The following is a 27,889-nucleotide window of genomic DNA, read 5'->3' on the forward strand; positions in this document are numbered from 1 at the left end:
AGGATGACTGAGCTGTATTCAGTGCTGTTTACAGTGCAACACTGCTGACTTCTCTACAACTTCCCTAGCAATATGAAACACATCTCCAAGCACACTATTTCATGTTTGGCTTTGCTTTTTTGCCTGACAACCACACTTCTGCCCGGCCTCAGCTGTAAGTTCAGTCTATTCCTCTTTTGCTCTAAAGAGGCACAACACAGTCCTGGTAACCTTCATCACAAACTATTCCCTAAACTCTGCAATTTGTCTCTGTCCATACACAAACTCCCATACCTGCAAGCTACTGGTGTGCGTTCTGTTCTTGATGCATTGTGAGGTTTCCAGAGTAAAGACAAATTCCAACACTCTAAGGATGAAAAAAACCCTAAGGACAAAAGTACCTATTTCTTTTTGCTCAGGAGCAACAAATTAAACTGCTTTACTATGATGTGCAATGTTTAGTGATTTTTTTATTAAATGCAGAAATACCTGCTCAACTTCGTACCCATTCTGATTTAAAGTGCAACAATTAAATCTGATAGTTCTTGTACATCCATATTTTGCAAGTGTTGTTTCTTGAATACATGTTGTTCTGATTATGCCTTGCATTTGTAAAATGTAATTTTTTAGTACCGTTTTGCTTTATTAACTAAAATAAACTGTACAAAAAGCTGTAGAGTTACATTAGCTTTGAACAATGTAGGATACACGTTCTCTGCCCAATGTTAGTGTGCAAACATTGTACATTTTTTAAAGTGACAAAATTAAGCCAACCTTGAAGTCAGAGTTCATTACTACATGACAAAACAGGAGACTAGATATGGCAAAAGAAATTTCCCACTGAAATCAACACCATTGTATAATTTTATTTCTAATTCTTAAAAAAATAGAAATGAATTTAGAAGAGAATCACAGTATAAGGGCCCTAACATATTAGACCATTACAAGGTACATAAAAATAGAAGACACAGATTTCTTTGAAACTTTAATCCTTTGATTAAGCAGCAAGCAAATCACTCTCCAGGCAAACACTGCTTAAAACATACCCTACCCCCCAAAACAGGACGTGCAAACTGTATGCACATATTCTGCAAAGCACACAATAAAGACATTTTGCTATGTACATACTTATTTAGTACTACAAATGCTAGGAGTTCCCTACTGTGTGCTACAGTGTAGGCAAATTAAGAAATACTACCCTACCTATCTCTGACCCTCCCACCCCCTTCAAATACAGCACCTTTGCCCAGTTATAGAATATTTAAACAAGATTAAACGGAATTACAATGTACTGAACAGTTTCATGGCAGTTGGTGGTGGCCAACTGTCCTGTAACACCCAACATTCTGCATACTGAAGTCTATCGACAAGAGACAAGACAAAAATTAGCAGATGTACAATACACACACCTGGGAGACTCAATGCTTAAAGTAAAAAAAAAAAAAAAAAAAAAAAAAGATAAAAAAAGAAAAAAAAAAAAAGAAAAAAAATCCCAAAGATGAATCTTACCACTGTTAACAATTGAACTGTAAAAATGTACCATCTTGGTTTTTCATTGGTTTTAAAGACCAGAGAGCAGCCAGATTTGTGTGCAGCTAACGAGGGCACACTAAAGACTCCTGACTCCCAGAACACAAGTTTCCATGACCACTAACTCCTTGGTGCTTGTTTTAAAATTCTGCTTTAGTTAGACATGGGATCATCGGATGTTCACATAGTGGCTAAGCAACTACTCTGAGGCAAAATAAAATTTGTTAAGAAAGACCTTTTGCACGACACCTCAGCACACCACTGAAAGCTCTTCAGAAAGAAAAATCTCTCAAGTTTTATTTGAGAGTATTTTAAAATGAAGAACTAAAGCATAAAGGTCAACACTTCAATTCAGGTTACAACTATCTAACTTTAATACTAGATTTTCAAATAAAATAGAATCTGATAGTAAAAGAACTTCCTTTTGCACATTAAAAAAAGACCTCCTTTAGCTGCTAAACTGATCATTAGACCACCTAATTTATCTGTGAAAAAAACCTAGGGAGAGCACATCCCATTTGCATAAGAAGTCTCATTTTAGTCAAGGGCAAATCTAGTTAAAAACAAAAAGGAGTTAAAATGACTCTTAGACATCATTTCAGCTACAAGCAAAAAAACCTTTCAAAATAGTACAACAGTCAACATGAATATTATTACATAATCAAAATGCATTATTCTTCAATAGCTTAATTCAGATCACATGGTTTCAAACAGTGCTACTCATATTTGCAGCCTCGTTTACTTGGAGGTTAGAGGCATCTGCTTTTACAAATAAAAACACAAAAAAAACCCCCCACGCCCTGAAAGATTATTAGGCATCAATCAAGATTTCAGATGAGAATGCAGTGAAATGAGTTTCTTTCAAACTCCTATAATTTGGAAGCAATATTAATATTTATATGTAGGTTTTACTGAGTCAATAAAATAAACAAACACCTTTGTCCTTCCCCCAATACCCTCAGCTCATGTAATCAACTTTGTCAGAAATATAGCAGGAGTCGAGATAATCACTTAAAAGTAAGACTGGGTTGGCAGAAGGTAACTACTCTCATGATACTTTACCAGCACCACCAGCCTCTACACTTCCCTCATTAATGCTCAAGCAAGGTATCAGTGATCTAACATACACGAACTGCAGACAGTCATTCTCAGAGGAATGGAATTCTACTGTACTTACATTAGAAGAATTAGCGGAATAACAAATTAAATTATTACTTCTTGCTAGATGGTTCCTGTCCTGTCATCCCCCTGGGTGGTGGAAGCTGCTGCCACTCCATCCTGCTCAGCCCAAAGGACTGCAGCAAGAAACCGGACTCCTGCTTCCAGTTAATTCTATGAGTAGAACGTGCGTGAGATTTAATAAATTTGGTACAATAGCTCACTGAGTCTTCAGATTACTCTGAAAGAGGAGCATTTAATAAGCCAGTACCTTTTAAAACAAGCTAAGATGCTCTGGGAAAAACATGGAGAGAAGACCTACATTTTACAAGTGTGTGAAATGCTGTTATCTAAACAGGGTCAAACATTCTGAATCTAAAGCCATTATTTTCTTTTGCTAAAAGGTAAAAAAAAAAATTAAAAAATTCACACACACAAAAAACCCCATCACTACATTTAAGTCTCCTACAATATTATCTATGTCTAGATTTGCCAAACTACTTTCCTGTAGTTAGATGCTTGACTATAAAGAACCGTAATAAAATAAATAGAGTAAAAATCAGTTAAACAAAATCTTGGTGTGTTGAACATTTATTCATTTAAGAAGTTAGCTTCCTTCAACAGTTATTCATACAGAGGAGGGCTGCAGCGTAGGCATTGTTCTGCTGTACAAGTCTTCGGCATAAAAATATTTTTATACAGGTGGTCATTGACGTCGCTCCGTGTCTAGTTCTTAGCTCGCTCCTCTGGAAAACTGGTCTGATACCTGTGAAGGCTCGCTCTTTTTTTCCGAATAACGAAGGGGAGAAAAAAGTACGTGGATCCAATTTGTCAAAGGCGGGAGTCAGCATAACGGCGCCGGCACTCCTTCAGTGCAGAGTGGACTGAGGTTCTGTGTGGATGCCGATGAGCGAGGGCGGCTGCTGGCCGCTGCCGGCGCCCAGCACGGGCCGCGGGTTGAGGCGGGGGGGCACGGAGCTAGCGGGCCGGATGAGCGGCGGCGGCGGCTGGTTGAGCGCGGGCCGCGGCTGGATGAAGCGCGCCTGCTGCTGCAGCGGCGGCGGCTGGCGGTGCAGAGCGGGAGCGGCGGGCAGCGCCGGGCGCAGTAACGGGGGCGGCTGGTTTAGGGCTGCCACGGGAGCGGCAGGGGCCGGAGCAGAGGCGTGTGCTGGAGGTGAAGGGCCTAAACACTGAGGGGCCGGAGTGCTTTGTGCCTGCGCAAAGGACAAAGACAAGACGGTGTGAACGGCCGGCCCGGCCGGGACCTCACGCGGTTGGGCTGCCACTGGCCACTACACAGGAAACAGCATTTAAAAAAATCAAACCAAAGAACCGAGAAGTTACTGAAAAGAAATCACCAACCAAAACATTATGGACAGCAGAACTAAAAATATTTACAAAGCAAGTCTTCTTCTAGAGCAAGAAGTGTATTTTAACGGTAAAACAGTAACGTGATCGTCACTATCAAAGGTGCGGTCCTGCTCCCGGCTGGTTAACGGCATTGGCTGAAGTTCTATGCAAGCTCATCATCATTCTTTAGAATGCGGTTTGCCACTCCACACCAGTTAACCTTATATTTTATCACTACATAAAATGCTGTTCCTCAACCCATGCTTACTTATTTCTGGTACACAAAACACACCTCATCTTCTTCATCAGTGCTCTTTCCTGATGGCACATTAGAAGTATTTTTTGTGTCCTCCCCTAAAGCAGAAGCATCACCATTAGAAGCCAGGGTTCCTTGTTCCGCTTCCCATTCCTGCAATACCTCCTCTAAGTTAAACCGACGCCTGTAGTTTACAAAGAAGTTCTTCACTTGGCCAACAGTCTTGTTGCCAATTACATCTGCAATAGCTTGAAAATCTTTACCATATTTTCGGACACCTGGAAGGCAAAGTAAATAACATAGCTGTGAAGAATCAGTCAGACACAGCTACGTGTGATGTATTTATAGAGAGAACCTATGGGACCTGCAAACCGAGGGCTCGCTAATTAGGAGAACTTCTCAATTAGGAGAAGGCCTCAATTTCCATTAAAACAAAGTAATTTTTAATAGCACAGCTATCAACACACAAATCAAGAACTTTGTTAAAAAGTCATTACCCGTTCTTCTTAAAAGATCCTGGCTTACTCACCAAATCTCTCAACCTAAAACCACAGAGATCTGGTCCCTGACAAACAGAGTGAGTCTTTCAGCATGCTCACAGTAAGGGCAGAAGCCCAACATCAGCTCAGGAGGGGAGGAGGGGTGACTGAGCACGTGTGAATGGCTGTAAACAGAATAAAATGCTAGAAATATCAGCTGACAAACACCGACAGCTCCTACAGGTTCCCTCCACACCAGCTGCACGCACAGGGCCCTTTCCCACGGCCAGTGGGGCAGGAGTGGCAGAGGGCAGAACAGGGGGCACAGCTCTGTAATCACAATTTACTGCTCATTCCTGCATGTGTGACATGCTCTACTCAGGCCACACAGAGCAACTGCCAAGTGTTCACCCCACAAAGCCTGCCCAACAAACCTTGGAGAATGTAAATATATTTAAGCTACTAGTGCCTGCTTACAAGATGGCCCAGCAAAACCCTCCATGATTAAATCCCCTACTGATAAGCAGCATGACAGGTGAGATTTGCATTGTTCTCTTCATTAATTTTTGTACTGACATCAGTAGTCACTTTTGTTTATGAGCACTTGAAAAGAAAACCCCAATATATATTTTAAATACTTCTAAAACTACATTTGCATATAATAAAAAAAATAGAGTGCAACATTCCATTGTTTTTAACTTAAATTTTGAATTATAATAAAAATTATATATATTTTGTTATATTTAGGCCATGTGTGTAGTTCTTCCCCTCTCCTTCTTAAGAAAAAAAACCCTCAATCTCTCCCACCTCATAGACCACAGCTTTTAGCTGCACAAAGTATATTTTTAATTACAAGTGTCAAAAAGTTTGGAGACCTGAAGAAATTACCAGTTTTGTTCCAGACTGAGTAAACAGAAGGCTTTTTTTTGCTGTCAGTTATGCATGAGAGGATTACAATTTGACTTCTCCTGTGAAGCTTGTGATAGTTAAACTCATTTGGAACGTATTACAGTTCTTAGAGGACAGGCACTCTTTCTCATTACAGGAAAAGAAATTTATGCCTGATTTCATGCCTCACTTCAGAAAATGAAGCAAAGTGTTCAGAAAGTGAGAGTTGTTTCAAATCTGAAAGCTATGTTCCTTTTCAACTTAATTGTGAAGAGTGTGATCTTCAGTTTGTTCTGCTCCTTTCTACTTTCTTTGTTATTAGGCACTTCTGATGTGGTAATGTACACTCTGTGCAATTTAAAAGAAAAGTTCACCTCCAGGACAGTAACAAATTCTGTGGCTGAAGCTGATGTTTCAGCTGTCAGGAGCCCAGCTACATTATGTAGTATCTTTTTCTGGGGCGGACAAAAGAATACAACCCTCCTGATTGCAGGAACCTTGGAAAGATTTCAGAGCCACGTGGGAGGGCATGGATCCAGGCAAAGCAAAGACAGGGATTTGGCTCTGTGCTTTATCAGCTGTACAAGGTATCAGCTGTACTCCTTAAAAGCTGTGTGTGCCCACACAACATTGCCTCCAGTATTTTAAAATTCTTTGTCTGCCCTACCATTACCACCCTTACTATTTGTAATGAACATGAAACATCCACTGCAATATATCTAACATCCTGTGCAATTAATCAAGTGAGCAAGGTGCCCAGCAGAACAAAGCACATTTCTGTTAGCAAACTAATATGGACTTTTAGTGATTTCAGCCTTTTATGTTACTATGGTGGCTACACTTCTTTCCTCCCTTAATCTGCAAAACAACTGAGCCTGTTGGTTATCTTCAACTCAAGTTGTCAAAAAATAAGGTCTTAAAGTCTATTTCCAAGCAAACAGCTCGAAAACAAGGTGTTCTTGCCTTCACTGAGAACCCAACTCTAGAAAAGAAAATCTAAGTAAACTAAAACTTCCTTAGTTTAGCTGCACACAGCACTGCTCACTTTGGATTCTTTTCAATGTTATTACCACTGCTCTACCACAATGATGTATTAAAAGCCTTTCAAGCCACATAAGAAATAGAGAAAATTCACTGTGTGTTTATAAAACTTTAATGTCTAAGGTGATGGCATATCTCTAAGAGTTGTTGCCAAGTCACCATCCCTGTCAAACTGGTGCACATTTCTTATGCATCCTTATACAAATTCAGTGCTAAACACCCCCAAATTATTTCTCACTTGTTCAAACCGTGATTCAATAATTTTATTAGGCTGATGAAAGTGAAGCTCAAAAAGGAGGACTGCATAGCCCCACTTCCCATGTATGAATGAATGGTTTTCTCCCAGCTCATTTGAAAGCAGCCCAGCTCACAGGAATCCTTCAAGCTCTTCAGAACTTCATCCAGCTGCAAAGGTACACTGGAACATGTGCATGCTCTTGATTACAGCATTTTATCTTGAATGTCTCTCTTGGAGAAACTCATAAATCCAAGTTTGATTCTGTTTACACTGCTTCATGTTGTACAGCACAGCCAACACAATATTAATCAGGGTGCAAAGCAATATGATACAGCACCACAAGAAGGCAGAAATAGTTAATGGGTGCTGCAGCTCCACTGTGATGGGATTACAGTGCTCCTGGCAACTATCTTATGTAGAGTTGGATCCTGATTGTCCCAACTGTTTTTCCCTGCAATGCCATGAAAATCATGCACAGCTTTCCAATGCAAATTTGTTGTCTTAAACAAGTGTTAAAACACTTTTGCAATTGCATTTTTATGGCCAACATCTTAGTTTGAAAATATGATCATTCTTATATATTTCTGTACATAAAATTTTATAATTTAAGAACACTAACTGATGAACTAGCCCATTACATTCAATAACTACTCAAAGTTGAACTGATAGCTGATAAATTATACTGTGGATATACTGGCTCAGAGATTGTATATCTGAGTCCACAACCCTATTGCAGGCACCCACACTGCTTTTAAGATTACACACAGCTCTATTTAAGATAGGTTCTCTCATTACCTCTTCCTAAGTTACTGGCAATCCCTTGAGATTAGCCTGCAGATAATGAGTATTTTCATGTTTACAAAAAACAGTACCAAAATGATATTACTGCAGATTATATTTACAATCTCCTTGGTCAGTCATTGTCCAAATTCAAGTCAACAAATCATGTAAGTGCCACCTACCTGCTTAATGCTTGTGATTTCTGTAAAATTATTAAAAGCATATGCCAAAATACACCAATACATTTAATGAAATAAATCTATTTTAAAGTGTATGAACTAAATGTACCCGTGTTCAAGTCAAGGTTCAAATCCAAGCCTAATGCACATTATGGAAGCTTTTAGCAGAGCAACTGTGGCTACCTTCTGAAAACAAACCCAGGGAAAAACACAGCATGGCTCCCTCATGCCTAGAGTCTACCATCTCAAGGAATTGCTTTGAAGCAAGAAATCAGGGTCCTCAGCCTGAGGCATGGGAGACAGCCCTCTCATTCCAGGAGAGTGAGCAAGCACTGAGTAAGGGAGGGATAATTAAAACACTTTGTTCTTGTCATTAAGATTCTCTCTCATCTCCATTTTATATGGTGACAAGGGAAAGGGTCCACAGAGGAAACAATGCATATAAGCACATGTCAATGAAAACAGATTTCTCACGCCATCCTTAAGGCTGACTACCTCTATAAAACACAGAAACAGATCCCTAGAACCAGAAGGCTGGATCTCCTCTCCAAGGAGTCACCACTAACCCTCACTCTCTTTTGCTCAGGCTCTAGTTATTTGTCTTGTTGGTCACAGTGTCATAGCTTAACAAAAACTGACTGTATTCTTATCACTTCCCAAACTGCTGCTTAGAGAGAACTCCAATAACTAAACTAAAAGGCAAGATGGTTTGAATCCTTTCTTTCCAAGGCAGGCACAATGACCCTGGATTTTCCCCACTCTTTCAGCAAGTCTGTCTTTACTAGGCTATCATACTAGAGACATGTCCTTCAGCTGCATCTGGGAACAAAATACTGACGTATTTATTAACAGTGAGAGAATGAACTTAGGACAGAGGACAGTTTGGAGGCGCAAATCCAAGCATGAACTATGTTCTGCATTTCCATTCACACAACAAAATAACCTAACTTTAGGTTCAGTCATCTGACTAATAAATAAGCACCAGGTATGGCATACCTGACAACTTCACACTGAAATCCTGATCCACTGAATATTTTAATATTAAAACCTAGTATCTCATTTTCAAGGTGAAGAATACAGAGGAATAAAGCACATACATATAACTGAGCTATTATCTTTATAAAAGACGATCCCCATAAGTGAGTCAATACATGCCTTCAAGACAGCATCTCCAGACATTTCCCTTATATGTTCCTTGATTTGGCAGCGCCTCCTAATACAAGAGTCAGTTTTCCTTCATATAAATGAAATAAATGCAAATAAACTGTATGAATAACTTATCAGAAAATGCTGGGGTTTTAGCCCAGTAAGACTTAGTCAAACATCCCTATCCAGCTTTAGAGTCTTAAAAGGCCTGATGGGTAGATACCTGCCCATTACTCCCTCATGAACAGAGAAAAGCAACAGTAAAGCAGATTTACTTCTGCTTTTTCCTACCTTAGGATACTGGAGATGTCTTAAATGCTTCACATTTTATTACTTTAACAATTGCTTTAGTCTTCCACATTAGAGAAATTCATGTAATGTGATTTAGAAGACGATTAAAGGGACTTTCTGGTACTAATACAGTTGTTAAATGCTGCATAGCTCTTCTCTTTGAAATTTAACATGGGTAACAGAAAGCCTAATGTCATATTGCTTGAATAAATGTTCTAAATATTCTCAAGAGTTTTGCTGTTTTCCTGGTGATCAGATAAAGTTTAGCTTTGCATTAGAGGGAAATACAAATATAAGTCTAAGCACCTCTTCAAATCCTTTGCATCACATTTCAACTTGCTGCTACTGTTAACATACCTTGTACTGCAAGAAGCTGCTCTTCTGTGGTCCAACGGGCATTGATTTTCTGATTAGACTATTAAAATTAGAAAAATGGCACAAAGATCATTAAATTGCTTCAACAGCTGCAAGATATCTGAGCATCAATCTATTTTACTTGCACTACAGTTTGCAAAATAGGTAACAACCTCTTGCTTATAAGCAAAAGATTTATAGTTTAAGATTGCTTTCATGCAGAGGAAATAGTGTTTATGGAATTGAGCTTAAAACTATACCAGCAGTTTTTCCTCTGTTTTATTGTAATTATTAGTATCAGCTACATAATAACTTATGCACAAGCTAATGATCTTTATGCAGACAGAGTTTGAATTTACAGTAACATTTACCTAAACTATTTGGACTTGGTGTTTAGAGCATTTTGCATTCATGTTATGTTTCATATCCAAGCCTTTAAAACAAGCAAAACCAGAACTTCAGTAGTAATACATCATTCATTTTAGATGCCAAAATGCATATATAGTCACGTTTTCACACAGAACACCATTCATTACTGGCAATCTACATTACCTATTTTTAATCCAAAAAGCCCCCATGTATCAGGGCTCAGTTTCAGCCCCCAATTACTGTGAACAGACATGACATTTCAGTTTTTTCTGCTTCTTTTTTCAACCAGTTGCCATTAAAAAGTGCCTACCACTGATTTCTTGTAAAGAAGCCAGACTCCCCCCTGCATGTAATTTAATGGATCCTGTTTAAGCTGCTGCTGGAGTGCAAACACCAGGCTATAGCAAAACACATTTCTGCAGCTTCCCACTAATGTAAGTGCAAGGACACAAGTTTCAGTGTTTGTTCTGATTTACCTCAGGAGGTTTGAATTCTTCAATCCCGCCTTCCATTTTCTGTTTAAGTGCACTGTTTACTTGCTTAGCATTTTGAACCTTGGTCAAAAACAACAAAGTTAATCAGCTCCACAAAGAAAGTTGGTCACTTTACACATTTATCTTCACTAGGATTGCCACAAGTGTACCTCCTAAGTTAAAAAGAGAAATATTATGGTTTAAGGCTTCACTACTTTTAACTGTTTCAAAAAAACTTTAAAAAGCCAAAACAAAACACATCAGTTAACTATAGAGAAAAAAATTAAGCCAGTCTTTCAAAAGAACAATTTGTTTGCAAGAATATTAAAAGCTGTTCACAACAAGTAATTTTTGATAAGGATGCATAGGTTCTTGAAGAATTAAGAATACTCTAGACACAAAACTTCATTCTTAGACATGTGAGATGTATTGCATATATTAACTTATTAACTTCTTCCTTCTAAAAAAAAAATAAATTCATGAGATGCTTTCAGTTAGTTCCTTCTGACAGATGCTTTTCATTGACCTGAGATCATTCTAATTTAATTAGGGGGGATTCCTGAAATTATTCTAAGTATTTCTTAGTTTATAAAAAGGACAGACCTTCCAAATTGAACATATACATATCTATGAACCACTTAAATCTGACATTGAAGCACATAACATAGGTAAGAAAATAGTTTTGCATACTATGGTGCACAGCTATTACAAGGGTTCTTAAGCATGGACACAAAAGCAGACAACTCAGTGAGGGATTCCAAAGGCTGCATCTCTGAGATCACTGCAAGAAAAGAAAAAAAAAAGAAAAAAAGAAAAAAAAAAGAGAAAAGAGAAACACAACCTCAAGGCTGAAACTCACCTACACTTAAGGCTAAAGAGTGAAACCCACCTATGCTATTTAGCCCCAGAGTCCTGCTGTGACAGAAAGAAGCTTATTTCTCCTGTAAAAGAACATAAGGGAGCAAAAACCCCATGAAAAAAACCCTTTATTCACTCCGTGATTTTGCAACATGGCAGCTCTACAAGGAGGCAGAAATTCCAGAAGATAAGCCTTGACTCTGTAGCCCCCTTGCTCCTAGAAAGCAAGCATGCACATAACTACTGTACCCTTAGAAGCTGAATAATTACATGTTTCAACTTGAAATGCCAAAATTTAATTTCTTCATGCAAAGGATGCAGGCAATTTTCCTTTTAAAGGTGAAGACTAAAAAGCTTTTCTAAATTTAATAAGAAGTAGAAAACTTATCAATTCAAACACAGAAATAACTAGGTTCACACATCTAGGTTCCACACACCTCTCATACTTTCATAGTATGTGGGAAAGGACATCCATTAAAATGGCTACAATTTAAAGCATAACAAATGTAACTTCCTCTGCTCCATTGGTCTCATTTTTGCTTTTCAAACAAATACTTTCTTCTTAACAAAGTAAAAAAAAAAAAATTCAAATCAAATGTGACTTTTGATTTTTCCTGTCCCCAAATTTGTAGCACTGTTTTAATGCTACCCTTGTTAAAAAAAAAAGTAAAAAGTAATCTTGCTTCATTTTATCCAAAAGAGCAGATGAACGTAAAAAACAAAACTGAAGAGCAGCTACTATCCAGCATTTGTGGTGGTAACTGTGGAACAAAACGAGGAAGACTCACATTAAAGAAGTTTCAGAATCTTCACAGAATCTAAAGAAGTTTCAGAATCTTCAAAACCATTACAATCAGAACAATCTGAGATAAAAAAAAAAAACAAAAACAAACAAACCAAGACCAATAACCCATGGTACCTGTCGCTTTAATGAGATTAGTTCCATATCCAGCTGTCTAAGAATTGTGTTGGCTGCATTGGGACTACAGGAAACAGCTATCACATCTTCCTGGGTCAGGTACATGCCTTTGGGTGGCCGGCATTTGGAACGCTGGGAATGGTGGCGGTGCTGCAAGCTCTGATACTCTCTTCTACCCAGACCTATTTTGCTGGTCTGAACAGGCTGCTCATTATTGCCCTTTAATTTACAAGAAATAAATCATTAAAGAATAACAGTATCTTGTATACAACTTTACTAAAAAGAATGAAGTATCAGATAGCATTGTAATGTCGTATTTATGACAAATAAAACTTAAGCTAACATCCTCCTTTGCATGTAGTATCCAATTATGCCTTGCAGATGAGTTGGAGCATACCAGTCATCTGCTGGATAAGCCTACATGACTCTAAGAAAGGTGAGTTCTCAAAACTTTTTTTTAATATGGCCACAAATACAGTAAATGGTATGGAAACCCCAGTCTGAATACTGTGACAAAGGGCAAGCATTATGGATCTCTTGCATAAGTTATATACATGTATGTATCTTGTTTTTAAAACAAATAATCAGTGACTTTACACATTTATTTCTGATCAGATATGAATAATTTGGGCAAATACTAAAGGAGAAGAATGCAAAATTACATTTCTCCCTGCTGTAAGCACTCTCCACATAGAGACTGTACTGTCTGGTTTGGGGGGATGGGGAGGAGCTGATTTGGGAGAGAGAGTATGGACATACCCCTGCAGTTCTTATAAAAATCTATGTAATTTAGAAAACATGGGCCTTGATCATTTGCTTCTTTGGAAAGGAAAGGAATGGCAAAGAGGAAATTAAGTCTTTGTTCTGGTATGTGTGGGCACCTAAACATTCTCTGCATGTATGTGACTCCCTCAGAGCAACTGAGTAGTTTCCCTATAGCCCAGAAGCAGAGACACAAAAATTACTTGCTCTGCAAGGATATTCTAATTCAAAGGAATGCTTAGTACCAGAACAGAAAGAGAATTCAGGCTTTTCCCTACTTCAAGCAGCTCCCTACTGCTCCTGCCTGCTGGCACCCATGCATGTTAAGAGGAGGTGGTCATCTGATCACAGTGACTGCAAAACCAAGTGCAGCAGCCATTATTATTATCATTATTATTATTTTCTGTAGTAGTAGTGCAGAGCAGCAAACAGAGCCTTCAGATGTTTTACTACATTTGACCTTGTGCCACATTCTCTTCCCCAGCTAATAGAACATCTTAATCCAGCCCACAGACTTCATAGAGGCCACCTTAAAAGCACTTAAGATATGTGCTCTTCCCCAGAAAACTGATATAGAGCATTACATCTTTGACATGCAAAAGATTCAAGGTTAAGTTTACTTCTGCCCTGTTTATATTTATTTGGGTTTTGGTTCTGCATTGCTCTTTCAGTATGAAATTGCAGTTCCTGTGTGTTCAATCTGGATTTAAAGTGAAATTATTCTCTCATAATTTTGTCTTGCCAAGACAGAGAGCTTAGGTTATATTTGTTTCATCTGGTAACAGAAAGTTTCCATTGCTCTGTGTGCTCAAGCAGCCTACTCAGTTTATATTCTGCTTAGGAAGTGAAAGCACGCAAATCCTACCAGAACTATTAGATCACAAAATTATCTTGTGCAGATCCAAACAGCTCATCAGAAACTACAAATCTATTTGTCCTTTTCCTAGAAGTCTATCAACATACCACTTGCATTCTGGACTGCATGTCATGATTCAAACTATAACCAAGTAAATTGAGCAAAATAGCCCTTATTTAGACATGGCTAAGGCAGCAACTCCAACCATTAGATTGCAGGGACATTGTTAGAACAGAGAAAAGTAAAAAGGTACATTATCAGACCATGTGACATTGCAAGTACTATAAAACATGCCCATGTTAAAAAAGTAATCCTGAACTCTTTCACTGAAAGAGATAATTGTCCTTTTTCCCCCAAGGCCAGTAGATAAAGGGATACATTGAAGGTCACTGCAAAGCTCAGAACAGAAGCTAAACTTATCGGTCCCTTACTCAATATTATTTTTGTGAAAAGTGCAAAGTTTATTCATAATCCAAGATACCCCTTCATGGGAGTGCTGAAGTTTTGCATAAGCTCTCCTCTCACTCTTGAGAAGCATGAACTGGCTGATTTAGGAAGAACACAAATGCTTAAAGTTGATCAAAGATAAACACACACTTAAATGTGTTTTTCTACTCTTGTTCATAGATAGCTTAATGTTTAGAACAAGAACTCCAACTCCTAAAACCTGAACATACCCTGAACACAGCAGTCATCTGTAAAGCTAACAGTAAGTGCTCATTAGGACAAAAATGTTTTTCCTCTACATCTATTAGTTAAAAGCATCTCAGTAAAACCACAAATTAGTTGAAATGCATCACCTCATTGTGGCTTTGAACAAACAACAAAATTGTTCTTTGAAAAATGTAATTTAATTTTAAAATTCAAAGAAAACATTTTGATTCAAATACTTCACAACCAGTAAAAGTGTAAACATATTAACAAGACTGAAGGAGGGCAAATACAACCTGTTTTACTAGGCTGTGAGAGGATACTTCTCTCACAAAAATTGAAGAGCTCTCAGGACACAGTAGAGGCAATGAGAGATGCATTTACAGCCACAAAATGGCAAAAATACATGATACAATTTTGTTTCAGTGAGAAATCATCAAGATCCTGACTACTTAAAGACCCCGGGAGTTCAGCAGGTTGAAACCTAAACCTCTGTACTACAACTCAGTCTTCACAGTAAGACATTCACTTAAAACAAACAAACTGACATTCACCATTAAGTTATCTGTTACCTCCTTTTTGGCTTCTTTTTTGGGATCATAATCACTATCATTTCCATCCATTGGATGAGATTCTTCTACGTCATCATCACTAAAAACAGATTATAAAAAAGCTGGTCACTTTATTACTTTTTAAACCCAAATCTAAGTATGCACCAGGGTAAGAGTTATCTACTTGAATTTATCTATTCTGAGAATATGGCATCTCAAAATTATTTGTAGATTTCAAAAGACAGCTGTTACAAGCATGATTTTCTGTATTAAATTCTAGTAATTATTATGATAAATAAGCAATCAAAAACCACAGTTTCAAAGTTACTTTAAGCAGTGCTGGTACTGCTGCCAAGAATTTTGGTGTCACCTTTCTTCAATTCAACCATTTGTGCCAGCATGAACATTTATGTGGCCAACTGTATATCAAGGGTAGAAATAACCTTTCATTTGCCCCATTAGTTTTAATAGACCAATTTTCAAACCACTGCACCAGGCGAACAAACCCTTGCTGAAGTCTGTGGGGAGCATAGGGCATATGATGGGAAAACATGGGACGTGCTTAAAATCTAGCAATTTAGGGGAGAGAAATGAAATTTACTGAATTAAATCAAAGAAAAGGTTAAAAAGAGAACAGTCATTCTGACAATATAATTTCTGAATAAATTAATGCAAAAACAAACTAAAATTTCTAGTTATTACCAAACCCCTCCAAACTGCTATTTTAAAAGCAAACTAATTTTAGCTTGCTATTTTTCAGAAACAGAATCACTAAATAAGCATATGAACTTTAGATTCAGAAGTTATTCAAAATAACATATAATTAAAAAGACCCCTTTTGCTCCAGTTAAGCAATTATCTATAGACATAAAATTACAGCTTCCCATATAAACATAGATTATATTACTTATACATGCTACACATATCACCTTTTAAAAAGTGCAAGTTAATTATTACATATACTGAGCACAATAAAATTTTAATTTTATAATAACTGTGAGAAAAGTTATTCCCTTCTATGCAAGAAAACAAAACCACTCTGAGCTCTAATTCTCTCTGGTAACAGTTGTAAGTCTTCTAAAAAACACCTTTATATAAGTTTTTGTTCTAAAACAATGCATAGGCATTATAACTGTGTCAGCTCTTTATACTGGTTGTGCTTTCAGTTGTAGTTCCATATTAGCTCAGAAATCCAAACTAAGAAAATTCCAACCCCACCCCCACAAAAACACTCCTGCACAGACAGTAACAGACTTTAGGGTTTAAATCCTTCTTTTTACAGTTATCCATTAAAACACTCCCATCTCCTATTACAACTCACACAGACCAGAGTGATAAAGTTCTTAAAGCACAGGCACCAAACCTCTTGCTAAAACCAGAGATAGCACAACAGGGGTTCAAACCTGAAACACGTGGTTCACACTGAAACAATGGTTAGAAATTAGTTCACATCTCTACTTAGGAAGATTTCAGTCTTTGGTTAGCTACTTAAGAACATAAAACTCACCTGTCACCTTGATTATTTCTATTAGCTAGTTTACGAGCCTGACGATCCATCAAACTTGTTCTAGAGCGAGTTTTTTTCCAAGAATAGTAATATTTTACAAGGCTTGCAATGGTCTTGTCTGGGAGCTAGAAGAATTCATCAACAGATTAACACTTAAATTTAAAATTTAAATTTTAAACCCAGAATTATAATTCTGCTCCGTTTATAAACAAATAAAACTTCAAACAATATTTTAAATGCATTGATAAGATTGAAAGGAGGGATGTATTTCATACACATTTTTGAAAAGGGGAGAAGGCTTTTTTCATTAGAGTGAAAAAGCTGCATGTCCAAGAGACACGATGAAATTAAATTAAATCTTATATTCAAGGTTCTTCCTGAAGCTTTTACACAGAAATCAACATGAAATTTCAGCCCAACAGGAGCCTTTGTTCTTAGTGCATCTGAGCTGTTTAATGCTTCTGATTAAAATATTACTTTACCATTTGCTGGATCCTGTGAAAGCTCTTTCCATGGAAGCTAAATGCTTGTTCAAACAGGACTTTATCTTCAACTGTCCATTCATCAGGGAAAGGAGTGAAGTTGGGGAGATCCGCAAGGGACTTCTCAATATTGTGTTTATGCCAGAACAACATGCCGAGAGCCTTTAAAAAGAAATAGTCCCTCTTTGGATTTAGTCAATTTTCTAAAACATTGAGACAAGTTAAATAAAAACAGGCAATTTATTTGCTTGAAATTATATTTGACTAGCAGAATCCCTTCTCAAAATGTATTTACAATTTTATTGGCTCTTTACCATAGGTTACAAAATTCTCTTTGGAGACAGTGGGCACATCTATACTTTATTAATGGTATGAAAGCCAGACAATTTAAGGTTGGCATGGCAGCAGTAATTCTAGAGCAGCTTGAACTAGGCTGAGAGGCTCAAAACTGACCTGCTTTCTTACTTTACAGGCATATATCACCTACACAGCCCCTTATAGGCCTTTATTACCAGCCCACTCAAGAAAGAAAATAAAAATATTTTAAGTATTAATGCTTTTTAATAAAAATACTTTTCAGTAGCTGGAGGATCATCCAGAATGCAAGTCTGAGAGTTCAAAGTGAGAGTGGTCTTTCTACAACTCTCTAATCCACAAATAACAGCATGGCCACTTTGTCATGTGCGCCTAATAAAGAAGCAAAATTTAAATATATTTTCTTATACAATTTCATTTCTAGACAGTCTAAAAGGATTTTATGTTCACTGGACTTTCTGCCAGAGAACCACAGGCAGATTTGATGCCAAGATTTGGGCATGGGAATTGGGCAATGTAATCCACCAAGTTTCAATCAAACAGCACAGACACGATCACCAGCATCTCTCCAACCCCCTGATTTCACATCTTCTAACAACCTGCACACAGCAAACTCTGCTCTTGTTAAAATGGCAAGTGACAAACACCTCTTGCAAAGAGAATTTCTGTTCCATTGTGAGGAGTCTACAAATGTTTTGCACCAGAAGTTATTTTGGAAATCCATCTCTCGGAGACTTGAGATCCATCAGTTCCTCCTCTTGCCTAACAGAAGTCAAGGCATAAAGAAGTAATACCAAACCACAGGTATATTCTGGACATTGTAACAACACTGGCAGCCTCTTTGTCAGACAGCAGTTGATGAGCAAGCTTCCATCCTCCAAAACTTGATCATACAACTTCTTTTCAATTGTACAGCAAATATTTTTTTTCCAACAGGTAACCTCACTTTTACAGATTGGTTAATTGAAGAATTTATGAAGAATTTTGTGATAGAACAACATGCAGACCAGCAAAGTTTTATCCCAACTTTTTAAGGAATGGTAGCCAAAGGCTGTTAAATAAAAAGTGAACTTGTTTGTTACTTTCAGAGCTAAAACTTGAGTCTGGTGTCCTGCCTCTGAAAAAAGCCACTCAATTATAGTTGGCTTCCAGGTTTTTTTCAATATGAAAGAAACCTTTTCAGTGCCTATCAATAAGTGGTTCAAAATCGTACCATATTTCGATTCTAATGTTAAACTTTAAATTTGTAAGCTGCTTCTCTAAGAAACTCTTCAGCTAAATATACACACACAATTGCATGACATGCCCAGTGTATCAAGAAACATACCAAACCTTTCAAAAGTGCACATTACAAGCTGAGCATGTCATGAAAACAAAGAGCTCAATCTTTTGCAGAGAATCCAGACCACAACTGTATGCAGATCCATTTAACTGCAGTGTTTGCTGCCGTGCCTGAAGAGAAACAGCGTTAATTAATGGTAACCAAGGGGAAAAATAAGTTGTGTTATAGTTTTATATTAAAAAAATCCTTTAAATGAGCACTCTCATTCCACAGCACTTACCTGTTCCACATTGTATCCATGTTTTTCCTTTGCTATTGCTATATATTCATCCACTGTAACAAAACAATGTCAGAATTACTCTTTAATACTTAGTTCTGCTCTACGACAGAATTAACAACCTAACATGGGAAAGTCTCCCCATGCTTTAACACACTGCATAGGCCCAGGTCCCCCAAAATGTTAAATATACTCACAGCTTTATTAATAATAAATAAACCCAATGACCATTGTTGAACAATTAATTTTATGAACTTTTTACACAAGCTAATTCTGCTTTCTTTCACATTTTTACTACAACAAAACCACAGAGGCTCATTATTTATTTATTTAAAGCAGAGACTAGCTGATTATTGAAAGGCTATGCCTTTCTGGAACCCCCTCTGAGTTAGCTTTAAATTTAACTACTTCTACTGCTTGTATTCCTAAACATGTTGAAAATTACAGCAAGGAGATCCTATATCAATGATTATGCATAGCCTCAAGACTACTATAGCTTTCACTAACCAATATGGATTTTAACTATGACACATAGTCAGTTTTCAATAGAAAGTATGAAAATTCAATAATTAGATAACAAAACTAAGGAATAAAATTTTAAAGATCATATTTAGCAATATTAGAGCCAGCTTTGAGTTGAACATTCATAATTTTGAAATTAAGTCCCACTTCATTTTTAAACAAAACATTTTCCTATTCACCTTCTAGAGCTCAAAATTAAATGGAACTAACAAGTGAAAGGAAGCATGTTCAAGAAAAGGAAATAATCAAATCCTCCTTCTTGAACTGGACAAGGGATACCCTTGCCGTGCACTGCTGCTGCAAAGAGCTAATTGTACTTTAAAGGAATGAAAAAAGTGTTTAATGATCACAGCTGTATTTTATTTCTAACTGTTCTGCAGTAGTTAAAGGTGCATTCCCTCAAACATAGAGGGACATAAATCTCTAACTACTGGTATTAGACAGAAACTGTCCTGAGGATGAGGTTCTCATGGTTGCATCCTCAAAGTTTACTCCCCTATATTCCATATGGGAAATTCTAGCACAGGAAACAAGTTTAAACTAGATTAAACAGATAACTGATCACATTTAGTCAGCTGACTCCTGTATTTCAGGTCACTCCTAAAGGGCAAAAATGTTTAGTTTTTCCTTCTGTGACAGCAGTAATAATTTCCCCTTGAAGTGGGCCTCAACAAATCTTTTCTAAATTCATCCACTGCAACTCCTCCTCCTAGGAATTTAAAGCAGCAAGTTCCTCATGTTCAGATATCTTATCCTTTAATTAATAACAAAAGGTTTCACAGAAAATGATGATGATAATACAAAATAGGCAGTATGATTTGAAATAAAGACTTTACTAACATAAGAAATAATCATCTTTGCTTTACCTGGAGCTCTCTAAATAAAGAAAAAGAAGCTTTATGTTTAATTATCTGCAGTTTCACTGTGTGTAAAATAAAGACCAAACAGGCACACCAGTAACAATTATTTAGTTTACTTAAGCACCCAAATTCCTAAGCAGGCGAGGACTTACACTTGGCATCAGGAATATTATGATAAGGAGACCATACAAGCATCCCTCCATTATCTTTATCAGTGTATTTTGTGGCACCTGTAAGAAAACAATTAACTCTCAGTATTTATTTAATAACTATGATCTAGAGAACAACTATGTGACAGTAAGCAAAAGCCAACCACAGTAACAAGTCCAGCTACTGGGGGGGGTTATTAATTCACAATTAATTCCTTAAGATATCAAATGGCTGAATCTGAACACTACTCTTCAGATGTTCAAGTACAACTAAATATTAGACAGTATCCTGGTTACCACAATTAAACCACTAAGTGCACTGCTTCAGTTGGAAGGAATCTTTTCTAGTTCCAAACCTCTTGCCATGGGCAGGGACACCTTCCACTTGACCAGGCTGCTCAGAGCTCCATGCAGCCTGGCCTTGAGCACTTCCAGGGATGGAGCATCCCCAGCTTCTCTGGGCAACCTGTGCCAGTGCCTCACCACCCCACAGTGAGGAATTTCTCTTTCTCATATCTAAATACACCCCCTGTGAAGTTGGAAAAGATGCAACTTTGTTCTCCTGAAGTTTGATTGTCTGTTAGGGCTCTAACATTTATCACTATCATAGGAGGACTAGGACCTGCTGTGGTCAGTTAGACTTCGTAAAACAAACAAAAATAGATAAGAGCCACAATTCAGTCATCATCCCCGATCCCTTTCAAGGAGAAACTATACTAACAACTATACCAGAAACAATTCTGTTAATCTCCCTCCAGTTTTGTTTTTTCTAATTTTATAATTTTAATATTCATAGTCAACCAAATTGCACAGCTGGAGAAAGCAGTCAGATGTGAAAGTAATTTTTGGTTTTGGTTTCTTTACCCTCACATCAACATAGCAAGGGAAGCAATACAAATTACCCAACCCATCAGGACAGAGCAGTACTGATACAAACACTGAAGCACTACATCAGAGCATATGATTTTTGAAAACATGCTGTAAAAGCAAACTCCCCAATACTGTAAAAGCATTCATTCAAGAGCCACTTTCCACTACTATTGCACAAATGTAGTCTAAAACATAAAGCCCCTTATAATCTATTTGTTCACAACCCTTTATCTCGCTAAGAAATTGCTCAACAATTGGATTTATATCTAATGTCAGTATGAATTCCTTGAGTAATCACCCTCAGAGGAGAAATCCTTGAATCCTTATTGGAGAAGAACAGCTTTTTTTATTCAGTGAGACAAGTAACTTTTCACTCCATTTTAAGCTCACACACTTTATATTTAGGCTCTACATCTTGTTTGAAGCAAATAAAAAACCAAACCCCATGCTTTGGAAAAAGAACAGTGTCATGCTTTCCCTTTATGTACTATGTTTTGTTGCTCTTCCCTCCTCGGTTTGGCAGTGTTTTGTATTTGCTATCATCTCTGCAATCTTGATCCATCACAACTGTGAACTTGAAAACAGTTAATTAAAGAACTCCTGTGCCTTTCCAAAATGAGATGTGTAAGGCAGATAACTTCAGTGCAGCATAAACTCTGTAACAGGTTAAGAATGTACATACACTCATAATGCACCAGGTTCAAGGCATAAGCACTACTAAACTCTGAAAGGTTTTTGGTACACAAGAATGAACTCCTTAATATAACATTCCACTTTAGAATAAAAAAGCATGACATTTTTAGTTATTAGGAATGCAAGACTTCATGAAGAGCAGGGCAAGCTGTTACAGGCACAACATTTCTCTTGTCACAAGTAAATGACCACTACCCTGCATTTCATTCTACCTAAAGATGAGGAGAAAGCAGGACCACCAGAGAAGGTATTAGAATCTCAGGTTATGAGGAAAAAAAAATCTAAACTTAAGATACTCACAGACAAAGGGATATCATGGATATTACTGATACTGAATATTCAAGTACTAAAGCAAAAAAAAAAAAATAGTTTCAGAGTTCTTGTGCCTGCAGGAGATCATGTAGGTGGTGACACTCCCCTGACGAGGTGCAACCCTCACATGACAAACAAGCAACAACCACTAGAACATCCCTTTTCAAAACAGCGCTGTGTCCCCAGCAGGAATCACATCTGCTTCCATTCAGGTGGCACCTTCACACTGCCAAAGAAAAGCCAGGATGACAAAGGAATAATGAGATGCATACAGGTAGCTTGAAGGAAGGCACCCTGACCTCAGCACAGCATGTCCCTGGCTGTAGGACAGGGATCCCTCCACCTCTGATGCCTTGAGAGGTGATCTGGAACAGACACTAGACAGAGCTAAAAGAATAAAGCAGGCATTTATTAAAAGGACTCAATGGATACACCTTGGGCAGTACAAGAGCCTGGCCAGGGCTACACCCAAGATGGACGCAAAAAGGTCACAAGATGGACAACCTGTCACAAGGTTTCACACTTTTATAAGTTTACATATTGGGGTTAATTGTCCAATTACAGCTTCAGGTTATGAAGTCCCATCCTCCTTGTTTGCTCTCTTCAATTCACTGTTGTTTATGCTTTTTGGGCCTGAAGGCTGTAACCTTGGGTCCTTGTATCCTTGGTTCTCAAGCTACAAAAGGATTGTTTTGTCTAACTACCCTGTGAAGAGAACTTACTAACACTTAATAAGAAGCTCAGAACTACACACCAAGGCAGCACAGAATCTGAAAAATATGAAAACTAAAACTTAAGGCATCCTCTCCATATGCAAGACCATGACCTACCTTCCTGGGAACTTCCTGCCTCCCCAAGCACTCAAGGAAGCAGCCCTGACCCCCAAGGAGGCTGTGTTACACCTCAAGGGCAACACGATCTTTTTTACAAGGGAGGGAGGCTGGAAATACCCTGCAACACGTTAACCAAAGTGTGTTAGAAGACCTGAAAGCCAGTGAGGAAGAGAAGGACCAAGAGCTACATGTGAAGAATAACAAGTCTCCCTCTCCCCGAAATACACCTCCAAGCCACTGAGGAAGAGGCTTCTGCACTTCAGCTGCTGCTGCACCCCTCTGCCAGTGCCAGTCAGGAAATGCAGCCAGCTGAAGGTGACCAGCAGGCACTCTGCACCACTTCCAGGACAGGGAAATCATAGCAGCAAAGTGACCCTCTCTAAATTGCAGCTTCACACTAGAAGTTGGGCATGCACAGCTGGTACAGCTCAATGCAGGATGCCAGGTACTGAGAATAAAGTGATCACCCAGAAACATACAGGACACAGTGAGGGCATTGCAGGGCAGCATGGCAATTTACAAGCATGTTGGTTTCCAGCAGAAAATGTACCTTCCTCTGCTTCAGACTAAGCCTTCCCCACACCACTTAATAATTTCAATTTTAAAAAGCCTGTTTTCCTATCAGAAGACTAGAGAGGGAAAAGCTATAAAGACATACAGACAAATGCTTTCCTAAGTGACCTTAAATGGTACAAAACATTCTTCCTGACAGCCCCAGGTCCAGCCCTGAAAAGAGGGTAAATGGGAAATGAAGTATTTCAGCATTAAGTAGGCAAAATTCATACTAAAACCATTGTGAAGTCTGAGTAGAATAAAACTTCTCTAGCAGTTCTCTGTGGGTGACACAACAGAGTGGTGCATTCTCTACTGTGATTTCCAAAATAATGTAAACAACCCACAATATAAAGACACCAACTTTGTAACATCCAATTGGATCTATAGGTGGGTCAGAAAACACAAGCAGAAAAATTTTCACCAAGAATATAAAATACTATAGTAAAACCAGGAGGAGGAGACAAAAATCTGAGTGCAAGAGGTGGTATGTTAACTCAGCAAATTAGATAAAGTAAAATACCCAAGTTTACTTACTAAAATTTTTTCTTGCAGTTACAAAATCTCTCTCACTGCTGTAATAGTTGGTGACAATTAAAAACTCTACTTCTCTTAAGCTCTACCTGAAAGTTTGCTTGTAAAAGTAATATGGTGTGGAGGGGGTAAGAGTATACTAAAATGAACTTTGCCTAATTGCTGCTTCCAACCACAATCCACTTCTTCCATGAGGCACTGAGAAGCAGGGGCACTTTTTGTTTAAAAAATTATCTTGCTTTACACATAAACTAAATTTTTAAAACATGTTTACTGCCATCACAACATTAATCATGAATATTTTGTCCCTCAGTGTATTGTTGTAGAGCATTGCTTATGGCTATTTTTCAAGACAGGCTAAGTGAAACCCAAGGATTTTGTATTATTCCACTCATTTTAGTATTCTGTAGGTTTATCAGGGCTGACTTTTGTGTCTTAGAGTTATGTCTACTTTTACCCATCACTGATTCCCTTCTCCCACGTATTTATCTCAAGGGGCTTAAAAAACAGCACTCAAAAGTACTGCAAATAAACACATACTCTAAAGTATCTGATAAACCCTAAAAAAAGAGCATTAGAACAATTCCAAGAAGAAACATAACTAAAGATAATCAAATACAGTGCCATGTCCATATATGCAAACCTGGAACTAAAGGGGAGCTTATTACCTCACTTGCTACAAAAAAGTCATCTGAATGTACCTGTAAGGGCACAGAATTTTGTCTCTAAGAAATTATGCCTCAAAACTCAACAGAACAAAAATTAACCAAAAAACCAAAGAGATGAAAGAATGAGATCTTGCTGATATTTCCTCAGATAAACAATCTGTTAACTTGGTAAGTGCTGAACTTTTAAACTTGACGGACTTTTAAATTTATTTTGTAAGACTTAGGTGTTCCAAAATAAATCACTACCTTCTTGCCCTAATAAGCAAAATACACACACCAAGAAGGATAATAACTCATAATAAAACATTATGCCTGTAACTCAGGAGTTATTAAAGAAACATTTCCATTATTAAGGAATCTGAGAGGGTGAGTATATATTAACCCTAGTTACTGGAGAAAGAGGCATTAATTGAATACCATCCCCCAGAAACACTTAGGAGCTCTAAAAAGTCTGCTTATAGGAGAACATAAAATTAGTTCTGTAGTTACTAATGTAATGGTACTATTGCATATACAGTTTACAAAATTGAAACCACAGAACCTCAATTGTCCTACAAGGGCTGAAGAGTTCTTTTAATCAAAAGAAAAACAAACACTAGGTGTTTTTCTAATTTAAGTGGCCTATAGGAAAAGCAAATCCAGGCTGGAGGTGGGAAACCATCATTTTTATCCGTGTATATTTTTCTGTAGGCAATGTAAAAATACAGGGTGCAAACAATTAGCCTTATTAACAAAGAGACATGGACTGCGTGCTCCTTCCTAGGGGAAGGCATTCCCTTCAGCCAAGATCACGCATTCATTTGATCCCGCCCTGGCGCTTTCCTTCCCCCGGCCTTTTCTTTGGCCGGCGGGGACTGGTGTCCATCCCGAGGGGCTCGCTGCAGCCCTGGGAGGCACCCCGGGGGCAATCCCCTTCTGGTGAGAGACCATCCGACACCCGTGGAGCCTGCCTGGAGAGCAGCAAACTACTCAGGCTTCATCTGACCCACCGCTACAGCACAACTGCTGAACGCTCTGGGCGCTCCCTGCTCAGCCTAGCAAGGCACGGCAGCATTCCCGCAATTAACTTGCTAGAGCCGAGTACCAGGCTGGGCGAGCGCACCCACATCGCTCGGGGCGGGGCTGGGGGCCGAGGAAGGCGGAGGAGAGCAGCTCGGGCTGCCACGGCGGGGCCAGCCCGGCTACTACAGCACACAAAACCGGGAGCAGGAGTTTCCCACCGAGCGCATCTTCCAGCCAGCAGCCAGGTCTGCTCCGCTTCCGGCAGGGCGCATCACTTCCCACCCGTGCCCGACAACATCCATCACCCCTCGGCAAAGATTTTTTTATGGTTGTAGGTTTAAGGACAAGCAGGGGGAAAAAAAAAAAAATTTAAAAAAAATCAAGCTTTTTTCTGCTTCGCCGCCTCCCGCCGGATCCACATAATGCGGCCGATAATGAAGTGAGAATCCCCCGCCGCGGAGCCCCCCGCCCCCGGAGCGCAGATGCTGCCCCGGCCAAGCCTCCCGCCGCCAGCACCGGGTCGTCGACACAAAGGCTCGAAAGCACCGTAAATAGAGCCCCGCGGCCGCCTCCCGCCGCCGGAGAGCGCCGGGCGAGCCCGCCCCGGCGGCGAGCCCACCCCTCCCGCCTCGGGAGATGTCAGGTTACAGCCGAAAAGCCATTTACCGGGCTCGAAGTCAGGAATGCGCGCCTGGTATTCCGCTCCGACCCTCATTCCTACATCTGCAAGGCAAAGGGGGGAAGAGAAATTAAGGGCTGGAGCGTCCCCGGGCGCCGTCCCAGGCTCCCGCCGTGCGGCGGGCGGGCGGGCTGGCGGAGCCCCCGCCGCGGCCGTGCGGAATAAGCCACCTCCTCCCCCCGCCACCCCCCGCCCACCGCCGCCGCCGCGGATTAAGCCCCGACGACCGCCAAGGAGGGGGCAGGAGGAGGCGGAAGGGGGAGTTTATTCCAGCGGAACAATGGGGACGGCGGCGGCTCCCGGGAGACACTCCCTCCCCATCGTTAAGTACCGCGGGGGCAGCCGCGGGGCCGCGCCGCGCGCTCCCGCCCCCCCGCCCCGCACACGCGCGGCCGCGGCACGGACGGAGCGGCGGAGCCCCGGCACCGGCAAGGGGGAGGCGGCTCGGCTCGCTTCGCCGCCCCTCCCGCCGCCTCCGCCACCCCCCCGCCGCCGCCGGCGGGGCGGCCCCAGGCTCGCACCGTGCTCGTCGCCACTGTCGCCGCCGCCGCTCTCCGGCTCCGAGTAGTGCCCGTTGGAGGGGCTGCTGCTCTTGGCGCCGTTGGGGGCTGTCCGGCTCTTTCCCCCCAAGAGCTCCGCGCCCTTCTCCATCGTGCCCGGCATGCCAAGGCTAGGAGCGGGGGAGAGCGACGGCAGCGCTGGCTGCCGAGGGGGGGGAAGTTAATACGGAGCCGCCATGTTGCCCCCTCCCCGCCCCCCCCTCGGGCACCTCCTCCCCCCGCCCGCCGCGCCCCCCTCCCCCGGCGCCGGGAATCCCTCCGCGCCGGCCCGGCCGGATCTCGCCGAGGGGCGGGGATGCCGCCGCAGCGCCGGCGGCGCGGCCGAAGGAAGGAAGGAAGCATTGCTCCCGGACCGCGGCCGCGCCGCCGCGCCGTGGAGCTCACCCGGCCAGCGGGCCCGGAGCAGAGAGGGGACTATTTCCCGGCGGCGGCGGCGCAGGGATCCCGGCGGGCGGGAGCGGCGGGCCCGGTGGTGCCGCGGCCAGGGCGGGAGGAGCCGCGGCCGCGCAGGGGCCGAGCGGGGACGGGAGGCGCGGGAGGGGCCCGGCCCGGGGCCGCGGAGCGGGGAAAAGCCGGGGCCGTCACATCGCTGAAATCGCACGATGTGGGAACCCGTGCCGCATTTTCTTCCTAATTTCAAAAAGTGATCTATTTATTTACCTGTTCAGTGAATTCCGGTGCGTT

The 27,889-nt window shown here is 40.2% G+C and overlaps 1 protein-coding gene across 4 annotated transcripts; it reads right to left on the reverse strand.

The window, feature by feature from the left end:
- Nucleotides 1-429: 429 nt before the first annotated feature.
- On the reverse strand, nt 430-27,391 carry RCOR3 (REST corepressor 3). 4 transcript variants are annotated; one of them, XM_058019809.1, is made up of 12 exons: nt 27,167-27,391; nt 26,633-26,689; nt 20,506-20,583; nt 18,975-19,027; nt 17,098-17,259; nt 16,616-16,740; nt 15,130-15,208; nt 12,289-12,507; nt 10,515-10,592; nt 9,673-9,730; nt 4,310-4,551; nt 430-3,881 (listed from the first exon to the last, which is right to left on the reverse strand). In XM_058019809.1, exons 1-12 carry the CDS (start codon nt 27,306-27,308, stop codon nt 3,537-3,539), a joined length of 1,638 nt encoding a protein of 545 aa, XP_057875792.1. In that variant the 5' UTR covers nt 27,309-27,391; the 3' UTR covers nt 430-3,536. The 4 variants fall into 4 exon arrangements, with proteins under 4 accessions (XP_057875792.1, XP_057875791.1, XP_057875794.1 ...); XM_058019808.1 differs by having other exon boundaries at nt 15,112-15,208; XM_058019811.1 differs by lacking the exons at nt 18,975-19,027; nt 20,506-20,583; nt 26,633-26,689; nt 27,167-27,391 and adding an exon at nt 18,745-18,823 and having other exon boundaries at nt 15,112-15,208.
- Nucleotides 27,392-27,889: the final 498 nt, after the last annotated feature.

This window comes from Melospiza georgiana, chromosome 3 (assembly GCF_028018845.1).
Source record: "Melospiza georgiana isolate bMelGeo1 chromosome 3, bMelGeo1.pri, whole genome shotgun sequence".
NCBI classification, from domain to species: Eukaryota; Metazoa; Chordata; class Aves; order Passeriformes; family Passerellidae; genus Melospiza; species Melospiza georgiana.